This window comes from Alligator mississippiensis, chromosome 7, assembly GCF_030867095.1.
Source record: "Alligator mississippiensis isolate rAllMis1 chromosome 7, rAllMis1, whole genome shotgun sequence".
In the NCBI taxonomy this organism is placed as follows: Eukaryota; Metazoa; Chordata; order Crocodylia; family Alligatoridae; genus Alligator; species Alligator mississippiensis.
In genome coordinates this window covers 73,193,030-73,206,596 of record NC_081830.1, presented here as the reverse complement: position 1 = coordinate 73,206,596, position 13,567 = coordinate 73,193,030, and the positions used below count along the sequence as shown (strand labels likewise).

Below are 13,567 nucleotides of genomic sequence, written 5' to 3'. Positions count from 1 at the left end.
TGCTTGTCTAGGGAATCCAGCCAGGAAACTCATCCTGTATCTATAATAGTAATGAGTGTCACTAATTCTGGGTAAATTATTTTCCCAGTGATTTCCTTCTGTTGTATTTGATTCATCTTCTCCCCAAACTCTCAAGCTATGCAGGAGGAAACAGATGTTTACCACCATGCATGCAACTTTAACCTGATTTTTCTCTTTAAAAAATTTTCATATTTGTTGTCAAAAGGTTTGTGATACAGGGTTTGCAGCACCCTCCGAAAGAGATCCTGCAGACTTGCCCCAGTATTGCCTGAAGAGGTGGCCTGGCCAAGAAACAACCCAAGTCCTTGGGAGTTAATTTCCTAGCAGGAGCAGCTCAAGGAGACACTGCCAGCTATAAGTTAATTAGGTGCTTCTGAGACCATTTGGGCTAAGCACCTTAAAGGATGGGAGGGAAATTGCTGATTAGCAGCTGGAGTAGGAATGCTGGGGAAGTATGAGTACTTCTGAGATGCAGCTTGTACTTGGGGGGTGGTAGATTGAGTTTACCTGGAAAATTATTTGGGATATGTAGCTAGAGACTCCTGCCAAGCATATGGGAAGTCCTGGGCCTGGGGAAATGAGCATCAAAGTTCCCATTGAGTTCAGCAGGGCCAGAATTTTTCTATTGATGTGTAGTCAGATTTAACTGGAGCACCAGCAAAAATACCCTAAACTAGGTAGTGTCAGATCTACCTCAGCTTTTTAAAAACTGGATACTAGTGGCAAATATAGGACACCAGTGAAGTAAGTAGCACAAAGTCAGTGCTAGTGAGTGAAGGAGCTGCTGTTTGAGGGGTTCATTATCTGTCCCAACAGGACTTTAGAAAATGAATAGCAGTGTTTTCTGAGACCTGCTGGTAGGGGTTTTGTTAGACTATTCCTGAGTCCCTATCATAGCTCAGAGGGGTTGCTTGGGCCTCCCCATGCATTCCAGCCCCAAAACTGTCATGTCAGAGAGGTTTCATTTCACCTGCACGTCCTTACAATGAGAGCCCAAATTTGGGTTCATTAGGCATTGCTAGTAGTGTGAGGGAGACTGTTTGGAAAACAGCAAACCAAATTAGAGCTGATGGGCCAAATGGGCCTCTTGGGCTTGATACTGATCTAGGAAGAAGGGGTCAAAAACTTGGTAATAGGAGGAGTCTCTGGCTGCAGTTTCTTAAGAGATCAGATAATGGGACCAAGGACAAATTGACTCCAGTCAAGGTGTCTGGATCTTGTATCCACCACAAAAAAAGCAGCTGATATTTGTTCATTTATTATAAAACGTTTATATTATACATTTCAAAGTACATTTTTAAAAACATAGTAACTGAAAAACTGTTTATCCCTAGATAACTATTAGCTACTGGGCTTAGTGGGTGCATGCAGTTTCTGTGTATTTTATTGTAGGGTTATGTTCTTTCTTTCCTTTCTCTTCCTGTTGTGTCAGACAGAACAAGTGATAAATGTGGCCTGCACTTGGAGTACAGGAATTGCTGCTTCGTGTGCCTCTGGGGTCAGACATCACTATAAAAAAGGCAGGGAGAAGACACAATTACAGTCTTGTCCCTGCTATGTATTAGCAATTTGGAGTGGGCCTAAGGGCTGCTGGCTAGTACAGCATAGTGTGGAGATGATAATGAACCACGTTCTCCTAGATGCTTTTTTTTTTGACCATCCCATTGGCTATCCTGCACCTATTCATCCCAAATGCCATAATTGGGGCCACAGAGGAAAGCATGTTCTGTTTTGTAACTGTATATAACTGCTAGGAAAGTGAGAAATGTGCTTGTGTACCAATCTAAGTAACTTCAAATGAGACATTTAGGACAGGTTTTATTAACTTGGGATGTGTGAAGCACAAAAGATAAATCAAAGTAATCAAAGTGCTATTATAATGGATACCCTTCTGGAGTGCTGCACGCATTCAGCATTTAGTGTGAAGGCTGTAAAATGATATGACATTCTGATCTAGATCTAAATGGTTCCCATTAAAGTGAGTTTATTTTGCAATGTGAGCAGTAATATTTCATTTTTCTTATACTGCGAAAACAAATAGTTATCCAGCATAATGCTTATTATGTCCAGAAGAACCTGAGAGTTGATGGTTAGGGACAGGCATTACACATAAACTGGTTTGAGTGATCACAAACTGGTTTAAACCTGTAACAGAACAGATATTCAGTGCACATAAACCAATTTGCAAATGGCTAAAACCGGTTTGAGATAAACTTGGTTGAATGTAGTATCAGACTTAACTGATTTGGGTCAAACTGGTTTATTCAATGTCTGTCCCAGACCCCTTGCTGGTTTAAGCTAAACCAGATACCCCCAGTATCCCGGCATGCTCCCTGGGCTGGGCAGGGCTCTCTGCTCCACAGCAGGGCTGGCCCCTCCCCTCTGCTCCCTGGCTGGAGCTCTGGCAGAGACTTGCAGGCACAGCAGGGTCTGCTGGCTTCCCTGTACCCCCCTCATCCCCTCCTTTCACCACTTGCTGCTTAAGCAGTGATCCCTTCCTCCTCTCCCCCACAGCACAGACTGTAGCTAGCATGTGGTATGCTAGCTAACACTGTGTAAGGCAGACAGGACATTTTTGAAGGTAATCAACAGCTCAGCTGGTAATGTCCCTGCATTCCTTCCTTTGGAAAAAGCTGTTTAAGAAGAGCTTGTAATGAGTGAGGCTTTGTTTTTTGATGGGGTGTTAAATGCTGGTAACAGAGCTGATAAATGCTCTGTTATCACAGGCGGTTCCCTAATCACAGTGTCCTGCTACGGGCTGGCCACAACCCCTTCAGCTCAGCCCTGTGGAAATGAAGGGAGGGATGCTCTAGCACCCCCGGCTTCTAGCTTGAGCCATTGCAGGCATGTACTTGCATTTTTGGGACATCTGTCTGGTTACAAAGCTGATTTAGCCTAACCAGGTTAGACTAACCTGCAAAGACTGAATCAATTCAGACTCAGGATTTTTGAATGTCTGTCCCTAGCCTATAGGATCACATCATGATAGGTTGGAGGTCCTGGCACTCAAACAAGGGAATGGATTTGTCCCAGTTCATCTTTGGCATGGGGTCCCTGCTGCTCTGAGTTGGACCAAAGATGGGTGATAAATGTCTAGCTACTACTACCAAAAAGTAGCTAAAAGATTTGAAATCAGCTCAAACTCTGACTCCTAGCCTGGGTAATCTAGACTGGTTCCCAGCACAAGTTAAAGGACTGCCCTGCCCTGCCCTTTTAAATGGTAAAACCAGATTAGTCTTCATTATGACTTGTGATAAGACCTGTACGTGACTCTAGGTCCCTGCTCCTTACCTCTTCTGGGCTGAACCATTGCATTGCACCAGTATATCTGCAGGACTAAATCTTGAGAGTTGCCTGAGTTCTGGCATCTCTCAGAAAGCTGAGCAGTTTGTGAAGCGCTTCATGGTCCTTCAGGATCAGCTGTACTATCTCAATGCAATAAACAGCACTAGTGTTCACCGTTCCATTGCCTAGCTGGTTACCTCTTAGGACTTATCTTTTTTTGTCTTACTAATCTTTTATTTTTCCTATTTACTGCTGCTCCAGGTCTTGACTTGACTGATGTACCCCAAGTAATTATTCCCATTTCTTTTTGATACAACCCCTTGAGAGTGTCTACATGCGACATGATGTCACCATAGCAATGAGCTACATTGACGTAGCTTGTTGCTACCGCAACATAGCATCAGCAGGCACAAACCATGGTGTCGACACTACATTGCAGTAGCAATGAGCAACGTTGCTGTAGTTTTTTGCTATGGTGACGTAGCATCTAAAAATAACTGTGTGCTGCTGGGACTGCACAGTACTGGCGGTACTGTGCAGTCATTTAGTACTAAAGCAAGTACTAAATGACTGTGCAGTATCAAATGTGCAGTCAGGGGCACGAGTAGATGTGCCCGTTGTGTACAAATCACCACCACAAAGATACTGTATTCTGAAATTTCTCACATTTGATTCTTTCAGCCTCTGTGTAGGTAGTACTTCATAAAGCCTCATTTTTATAGCCTTTGCTGGGCCCACCTTTGTTTTACTGAGATCATGTCAGTTTTTGGAGTTCAAAGCTGAACAGTTATTTGCCTGAAGTCTTACTACCTTGAATCCCTGATCAAGCCTACTGATGTTAATGTAGAGGATCCTACTGACTTATGGGTATGGGATCAAACTCTTCTTACCAAGGTTTATGCTGACATTCATCTGTGTGCAGAGAACTAGCTCAAGAACAGACTATCAAATATGTCACACTGTATTTGAATGACTTAAATGGTACATAAGCCATTCTAAATAAGGGTGAATTTCACCTGATTATTGATCTCTGAGAACATGAAAGTGTTAAATTTAAGGGAGAAGTGATACAAGAGATGGCATAGCTTGTGAAAAAGAGACAGTACCTGAGATCTTGATAAAATGCTTTATAGACAGTCAATGCCACTTAAAGGACAGAGAATATAGGACATTTATTTGCCTGCCAAAGCTACAGTTTAGTATTTGAGGGAAAGAATAGACTACTAAACTCAAAATGTAGGGAAAAGACTTTAGTCAGTATGTGAGAAATCAGGATAACAGGCACACAGAGCGTATGGAATGGTTCAAATGGAATTTGTACAGCTTATGTGAAAACTTGAAAGAAAAGTGATAGGTTTTCGTGTCTGCTATCGTTTGCAGAAAAGATCTGTCATTCCCTGCATAGGATATCAGAGATAAAGAGTTATTTATGTAGATAGTGAAGCACAGTATTTTCAGAAAATAGCTGGAAGTAATTTTAAAGGTAAGCAGTCTTATGTGCAACAGGTGAGGTTATTACTGAGAAGTGAACTTCTAGGGTCACTATTCCTCAGACCTAAAGCAGCAGAAGTCGCGCTGAGTGTGAGGTCGGGAGATGAGCGCAGAATATTAAAGCCTGAATAACTGTTAAATAGCTGTTAAGTACCTAACTCCTTAATGTAAATTAGGTGCATATTTGCCTTTGCAAATCTCCTCTTTGGTCTCAAATGTGGACCTCAAAATATGGTATGTGCTGGAGGAAAGGCCAGAGGTGTTATAATCTTTCTTATTTGAAAGGAATGTTTTTTATTTGTTGGGGCTCCTGTTAAATATAGAAATTAAAATACAGGGAAGAAAATAAACTAATAGCATATTCAGTATTTGGTGGTATATACAACAGGACAAGGGGCAGTTTGAACTGTAGAAGACAGAACAAAGGGAAATATTAGGAAATATTTTAATGAGAAAAGTGGTAGGTATTGAAAAGGAGAATGTATGTTCCTTTCTACTCTTCCATATAGAGAGGGGCTAAATGGCAGGACACTATCATTAACTGATCCAGAGAGCTGCAGAGAGGGGAAATCTGCTACATCCCACCATAAGGCTCCTCTGTGATTATAATATGGGTTTGTGTAGATACACGGTCTGGACTGAAGTAAGAGTCAGGGAATGCTTGCTTATCATGGCAGGTTCCTTTCCCAAAACAGTAGTTCATGTATTAAAAATTCAGGAACACCTCTCTCTCCCTGGCTTTTGCAGACCAGAGGTGGACTGTGACTGCCTGAGGAGAAAGACACCTAATTGTCACGTCACTTGTTGTTCTTACTGTGAAAGGGAAACCCATAGAAATCTGCATGTAGTCTATGACCAAGCAAATCTCAAGTGACAATTTCATGGGGTTTCTTACTTCTAAATTTGCTGGTTCCACTGTGATCATGCCTTTGGCTGGCTGTCATACAGAAGTTGAGAAGCCATAGAGCTTGATGCAGCACTACTGAGATAAGAACATTTCCTATAAGTAGATGTGTTCCTTAATCAAGGGCATGTCATTGAGGATGAAATGCAGCTGTCAATTTTAGCATCTGATATTCTTTCTTTTGGAGGACTGTATTCTGTATGTTTAGAAGCCTGTGAATCCAATAGGTCTTCCTCATTCTTAACTTTTCTGATTGCATCTGTAGGAAATCTTGGGATGTTCCATATGTATGAATGGAGTGAAATTGTTATTCATTATGCTTGTGATAAGAAGACTGTGAGGCCAAATCTTCCTGTGGAGTACATTGTTATAACTTCACTGAAATCAATGGAGCTGTGCTGATCTGCACCTGCAGAGGATCACTTGCACATAGAATATTTTAAAAAGCATTTTGCATGAATACAGCTAGCTATTGCAAAACACTGGGAAATAAAGTGACATTTTAAATAGAGATTCAGATATCATCATGGCAATATTTGTGTTGTTTGCACTCCAACTGATGTTTGAGCATTAAGATAAAGAAACTTTCTTTTTTATCTCAATCTGCCCCTTTTCTCCTTCTCCTTGCAGCTGAACATTTTAATTTGTCACATACTTTGATGTTATGGAAATTACTTTAACACCACCTTTTAGTCAGATGTTTCTCCAAGGAGCTTGACTTACAATACAATTTAGTCAGGAACGAGTTTATGTCTTTGTAACAAACTGTGTAAATTACCAGGCTCCTGAAGCACACAACATCTTATTCCTATAAATGTCACTTGTAACCTACAGATTCCTGTCCTAGAGGAACATCCTGAGTTTTTTAAATTTCCCATTTGTCTTGTCTGGATGGACCACAGGGACAAGAATTACAACATTTGAAATTAAAGCAGAAAAATAACAAAGTAATTTCCTTGATAGTTATTCTTTAAGTCCTTTAGTAATTACTGCAGAGTAACCATATATCTGTATTGGAATAATTACTGCATATTGTAAACATTAAATCTCAGTGTTGTTTTACAGAATGAAGAATAACTAGCTTGGTAGCACTGGGCAAAATTGTGCCATCAATTTTAAATTGAAAAATCCCTGTTGAACTCAGATTCTGATACAACTCTGTAATTCATAAAGGATTATCAGATGGATGGTTGGTAGTATACAGTGTTCCTTAAGTCTCTGTACCGAAACAAATAATCAAGGCTTCATTATGTAAAGAGAATGGTGCAATATATATTGCCAAATTAGATTTCTTTCTTCTCCAATTATAGTATCCTGAGTATTATTAAATGCTACTGAAGTCCTGGAAGTGATAGACTATCTTGCAGGATTAAATCCCATTGTCTATATAAATCCTGGTGCTCTATGAACTGCTTCCTTACTATATGCTGTGAGCTTGCGTCACAATCCAACTATGCACTTAAGCATAGGAGTAGTTGTGGCCAGTGGCCAGAGAGCTCATCATCTTTCAGGATTAAGCTGTGAGCTGTTGTGGATCTTGAGGCAACGGTAATTTCACCATAGAGATTTCCACAGACTTTGTACTACACTGTAGCTGAGATTTAAAATTCCTGTTTTCTTATGCAACTGGCTCTGATTGGGTTGTTATAAGAAATCAAGTGTTTTCTCTTCTCTTTTAGTTGCATACAGCTCCTCTTTAGATGCCTTTATTTCCAGTACAACCAGTAATATTAATACACTGGTGCTGGCTTGGAGAGAGAAATTAAAGCCCCATCTTACAACTACATCCTTCAGCATTGCCCGGGGAGTTAATGCTTTTGACTTCCACTCCCGACTCAACTTGATTGGTATGTTAAAAAGAAGTAATTTGTTCCCTTTAATGTATTGGATGAGACCAATAGAAGGTCTAGTATTCTGTGCTGCATGTTGCATAGACATTTTCTTTCCCATTTATAAGAGCAAATGGCTGACTTCCCTTGCTTTTTGTGTTATTATTTATAGTGCTGGTTTATGATGGCAAGAGACAAATAAGCTTTGGAAAAAGTATAAGAGAAATTTTTGCTTAGAAAACAAAAGTTTAGGGAAGTGATGAGTAACCAAAGACAGGGGACTGGAAAGGAAACTGTTATGCACTATTAACCACTGTAGTCACTACTGATACAACATATTCACTGGAAACATAAACACATTCTCATTTATCAAAGATGTCTCACTGCGTTTGTCAAAGATGTGGTACAGTTTCTTTATTATTAATTAAAATAAAATTCCCTTTAAAAATCCTCTTGATTTTAATTTATTTTGCTTTGTGGTCTTGAATAGCTACCGCTGGAATTAATCACCAAGTTTGTCTTTGGAACCCTTATGTCACATCCAAACCTGCTGGAGTTCTACAAGGCCATTCTGCCACTGTAATAGCTGTCCAGTTCATTACTGAACGAAAGCAGCTTTTCAGCTTCTCAAAGGACAAGGTAAAGTAGTCTTTATTTGGCAAGACTCTTTTAGAGCTACAGGGCAGGTATTCAAAAAAGACTTGGTTCCCATTTCAATGATCCTCAACACACAGCAGCTCCCATTGTGACATCTTCAGTCAGATTTTCAAATAAGCTCAATACTGATGACTTCTAAAAGTCTGGTTCCATTGCAGGTGCCAAGCATGCCTGAAAATCTGGCCCATGGTGAATGTGATAGTTTATTTTCCCATCTGTTACTTTTACTGGAGTTTGTGATCTAGTCTTTTCACTAGAAAGGCCAGGAAAGATCTGATCAAAACCCGAGATGAACATTGCAGTCAGCATCAGCATTAAAGACTACTCAATATCTTTCAGTAGCAATGTTAACACTGTGTTTCTTCCGTTATTGCTAAAGTATTATGTTACACAGTGTATGTGCATATGGGGGCGGGGGTATAGGTTTGTGGGGGACTGTGGATGTGTGGGTATGTGGGATGAAGGAGCATGTGGGGATGTGTGTGGATATGTGGGGTGTGGGTGGATATGGGGTTTGTGGCGGTCTGTGTATATGGCAATGGAGGGGAGTGTGGGTGCATGTGTATGGTGGGTGTACATGTGGGACTCACCCTATGAACACACACACACACACACACACACACACACACACACACACACACACACACACACACACACACTGCCCCTGGCTGTACACACCCACCCACCTAGACCCACACGCTGCCCCTGGCTGCATAACCACACCCACCTACCTACTGCCTCTGGCTGCACAACCACAGCCATGCACCCACTGCCTTTGACTGCACACCCACACCCACCCACCCACTCTGCCTCTGGCTGCACATCCACACCCAGCCACCCAGTCTGCCCCTGGCTGCATGCGTGCGCACACACACATGGGCACACACACAAAGCCTTTTATTATATTAGAATTTCACTTTGATAAATGCATGGTAATCTAAGTGCCTCTGCCTTAACAATAAAGAACACATCCCTCTACTCCTAAGAACATTCTCTGACTTCTTGGCAGTAGAAACCGCAACGTTTGCCTTCTGATATAATGAGGAGTGAAAGGGGAACAGAGAGGACAAAGGCCACCTTTTTAAAAAGCATGATTTTGACAACCTGAGATAAATAACAGGAGTTACTGAATGTGCCATACTTTATACCGATAAGACAATTTGTGCTTATTTAAAACAAGGATGGACTTGTTTTAAATAAGTACAAATTTGCATGTGCTTCATTGCTGTTTTCTGGATAGTTGTTGTAGATTCACAGATATAGGGCCAGATCCCCAAAGGTTATTCTGTGTCTCACTTGTATTTGCAGCCTAACTTTTATTGAAATCAGTTGTGTATCTAACCAGGACAGAGGCACCTTTGAAGGTCTGCGCCCTGGATACAGAAGCTCTGTTCCTCGGAGCAGCTTCATCATGGAAAAATTCAGGATCTCAACCATGACTTACTAAAGTGGGATTCTGCAGGCCATATTGCTCCATATCTGCTCATCCTCCTCCATGCTCCTGTAAACACCCACTTAACACTTTTGCCTACCAGGCCTACTTACCCATCTCTGCCAGAGGCCTACTACTATAAAAAGGCTTTCAGAGAAAATAATCTCAGAGAAAATAATAACAGGGACACCAGTTGTATGGGGGTAGGCAGACCAGGGTTTTGAAATAGATGAGAAAGGCTTAAGGCCTTCAATGGATAAATGACTTTGGGTGTACTTGTAACAATTGTTCAGTGACCAGAGTTCTGGATGAGCGCTAGTCACAATTACTTGTCTCTGATTCTTGTGAGAGCCCCATTGCAGAAAGAGAAGGCTAGTGGAGGGCATCAAGGAAGGTATATTGACAGTAGCGTACGTAGTAGTTTGCAAAGCAATGACTTGCCTGCAGCCAGTTATTGATATATCGCAGTTTCATGCCGTCAAGAAAAATAAAAAATAGTTTCCCTTTTCCTCCCTCTAGAAAGGGCAATTTCACACTACCTACAGCAGTTACAGCTGTGTATTTATTATGCATCTTTACAGTCTACCACATACATAATGGCTTAAAAGTTACCTATTTATTTATGTGCACAACAGACCACGGTGTTTCCATAACATATTAGTCTTTTGTATCAATGCTCATACAGTATGATGGAGAGATTTTTATCAGACCTGTCCCTGACTTGTGTTATTGGAGATAAGGCTCACCTGTAATATTTTCAAATCTCTAAGGACAGTAGGTACAGTAATAGACTGATGTTGTGACTTTGTGCTGGCTATTCTGGTCACCCATTGTTTTCCCATGGGTAAATGCAATATTTAGATAGATGGATGGCTTTAGTTATCCTCTCATTTGTGTCTGTACAAAGCAGTGAAGCAATGGCATTACATTAGGAGGATGTATGTGAGGAGAATCAGGCTCTAGGTACAAAAAGAAATGGACAGTAGATTTAGATTCAGGCCTGGGTTCTCAGTAGCTTCACTGGGGGTGCACCAGCCTAGGTGCTGACTATGAAGGGACACCAGAATACCCCCTGGGAGTCTTTGCCACTGCAGAGGAAGCACTGCACTGCTCAGCCATAGGAGCCAGGCAGCACTGCCCCACTCCCAGCTGCGTATTTGGGGGGCAGGGAATGAGTGGGGCAAGTGGAATGGCACTCCCCTGGGGAGATTTTGTCACAGGAGGCACAGCCCCATGCCCAACAGTGTATCTGGGGGGAGGGGGAGAACAAATGGGGCACCAGGTGCAACTCCTAGACAGCCCGCACCATAAGTCTGCTGCTGTGGAGCTGATGCTGCTATAGCCATGGCAGCGGTAGCAGCTGCAGTAAGTGTGCAGAGAGCATGGGCAGATAAGAGATCCCTTCCCCTCACATCCCCATTGCCTTCTCATAGTCTACAGTGATTGTCATAGCTCCCACTCCGTGCAAGCACCGAGTGAACTTGCTACCCCTCTGCAGGTTCTAGTTCTGCTGGCGCCACTGATCTGCTTTGCCCCCCTGGCCAAGATAGTCCTCTATGTTTCCTTCACTCTTTGTAAACTAGAAACTCTCTCTTACTATGTGCTTGTGCAATGAATAGCACAATTGAGCCCTGACCTTGGTCATTATACAAATAATAATGGTAAAAGAAAATGCTCATTGCCAAGACCTTTACAGAATAAATTGACAGGAGATGCCTTCTCTTTGTGGCTTCTATTCGATGGTAAATGTTAATGAGGATAAACAAAGCAAGGCACAGCTAGCCCTGACTAACCTAATCATTGCTACGCTGTCTGAAGCAAAAAATGGAGATAAAGTATGATTTCTTCATCATTATGTGCACAGGTGTTAAGGATCTGGGACATTCAGCATCAGCTGTGCATCCAGAGAGTTGCTGGCTCCTTCCCAAAGAGTCTGGAATTCCAGTCCACCCTTTATTTTAATGAAGCTCATGGACGGCTCTTCATCTCATTTAATAACCAACTGATGGTGTTGGAAATGAAGCAGGAAACCAATAGAAGGGTCACAAGTCATAGGGAAGCTGTTACTTGTGTGCTTTACAATTCGGTCTTCAAGCAGGTAAGGGGAAAAAAGAACCTTTCTGCAGTTTCCTGATAAGGGGCTTGAAACTGTGCACCTCGACAAGATGATTTTCTTAATTTGACCTCAGAAAGTGAAATGAAAGAGGGAGATAGAGAAACCTTTTGCTTTGGAAAGGAACTTACACTGATGCCTGGTAATTATGATGTTTGTGTGACTTTCCTGCAAAGGACTATGGGTGTTCCAGTATCCCAACAGTATAGTTTAACTGATAAAATACCTGAATTTCTTACACTTCTGTCATTTGAAAAGCAGTTTAGTTTCCAATAAAGGTTCAGTGTTATAAAGAGATATAAAATATCCATATACCCAGTGTTTCAAAGAAACACCCATAATAAAAATAACATCCCCACTGCGAGATGTTCTAGAGTTATCTCTGTGGAAAACCAGCCCTGCTATGGCTGCAAATTGCAAATGGACTTCGTTAGAAAATTCCTCTTTATAGCCACCTTACTGTATCCCCGAGGATAGTTCTGAAATATGCATGAAATGTAATTAGTGAAGATCCATTTTTGCCAGCACATTTTACACAAGTGGCTCACAGTGGCAGACCTGGATGTATTCATAATAAAATGATTCAGTTAAATGTAATACCACTTGGTATGCAGTGTGAGTGTTGTTTGTCTTCACAGTACTTTAATGATGCACTGCAGTCTTTGGTATCGGAGCACTACCTGCATCTCAATGAAGAGCCACAGTTGCTATACAGGGAAATGCCTCTGTGATAGATTTTCCTGAGCTCTGCCCAAATGGCCTCTTTTATCTACAGGTTGAGATTCAGCAAAGGCAAACCTCCTAGCATATTGTGGGACGATCTGGGATATCAGCAGATTATCATGGCTTTTTGTAATCATTTATTTGGTACAAATGCATGTTTAAAGCATGGCAGAAGTGCTGTGGTCTGACTGAAAAAGGGCACCTATCCTGAATGCTTTAAAAACATGCCTCACTATACATAAAACAAAACCATACTGTTTTAGTGGGGCAGAATCTGAATTTCTGTTAAAAATAAATATATGTAAAAGCTTTCCCAGCCTCCTCCCAGGGAAGCTAGCTCACTGTTTTATTCTTGAAAATATTACTGTACTTGCTCTCTATTACAAGCTTGTGCATTTAGGGAATGTCCCTTTACATACAACAGTTTTTTTAACACCATGCACAGAGCTGTAATTGGTTATAAATCACTGCAGGTTTTGCAGCTGGCCATTCTCTTAGTTTGGTTCCTTACATTACCATTTGATGCTCTGGAAGTTTCCCATTGCAAAATGTGTGCATTTAGATGAGCAAGGCAAATGTGTGAGATGGGACCTCAAGACGAATTCCTTTCAGGATGCAGGCCGTGAGTTAATCACTAGTGAGACTTTGTAGCATGCAAGGTTCTGTGCCTGCATAAAGTCCCATGGAGTCATTGGGCTCAATCTGGATGCAGCAGGCCAGCATACATAGCCTGTTGCAGAACAGGCCTGATGATAACTCTTTTCTACATCTTGTGCTTTTATCCAGTCAGAGTGCACAGCTAAATGTGGTTGGTCTGGGTAAGCATTTGACTAGGTGAGACTTTCTGACTAGGTCAGCAGCGCTCAATCTCTGCCCCACAGGGCCAGAGGAGTGATAGGGGTCAGTCCATGAGCCAAATACCATGTAGGGTTGGCATATGGGGTGGTTCCTCAGGTACAATCCAGTGCACTGGCCTGGGCCTGCATGCCACAGCCATCTGCTCACTGGCCTAACTCCACGTGCCAGCCTGATTGTGTGCAGGTACAACCCTGTGTGCCCCGATCTGGCCATGCACGGGTGCATTCTAGTGCGCAGGGCCATATTATCTGGCT

At 41.8% G+C, this 13,567-nt stretch overlaps 1 protein-coding gene across 1 annotated transcript in view; it reads left to right on the top strand.

Moving 5' to 3' along the window:
* Positions 1 to 13,567, top strand: part of WDR49 (WD repeat domain 49) — a 77,759-nt gene that overhangs the window by 23,051 nt on the left and 41,141 nt on the right. Inside the window, exons 6-8 of the mRNA XM_014602761.2 lie at positions 7,381 to 7,548; positions 8,021 to 8,169; positions 11,484 to 11,717. Of these exons, the coding sequence (XP_014458247.1) occupies positions 7,381 to 7,548; positions 8,021 to 8,169; positions 11,484 to 11,717 (551 nt within the window). The remainder of the gene's footprint in view (positions 1 to 7,380; positions 7,549 to 8,020; positions 8,170 to 11,483; positions 11,718 to 13,567) is intronic.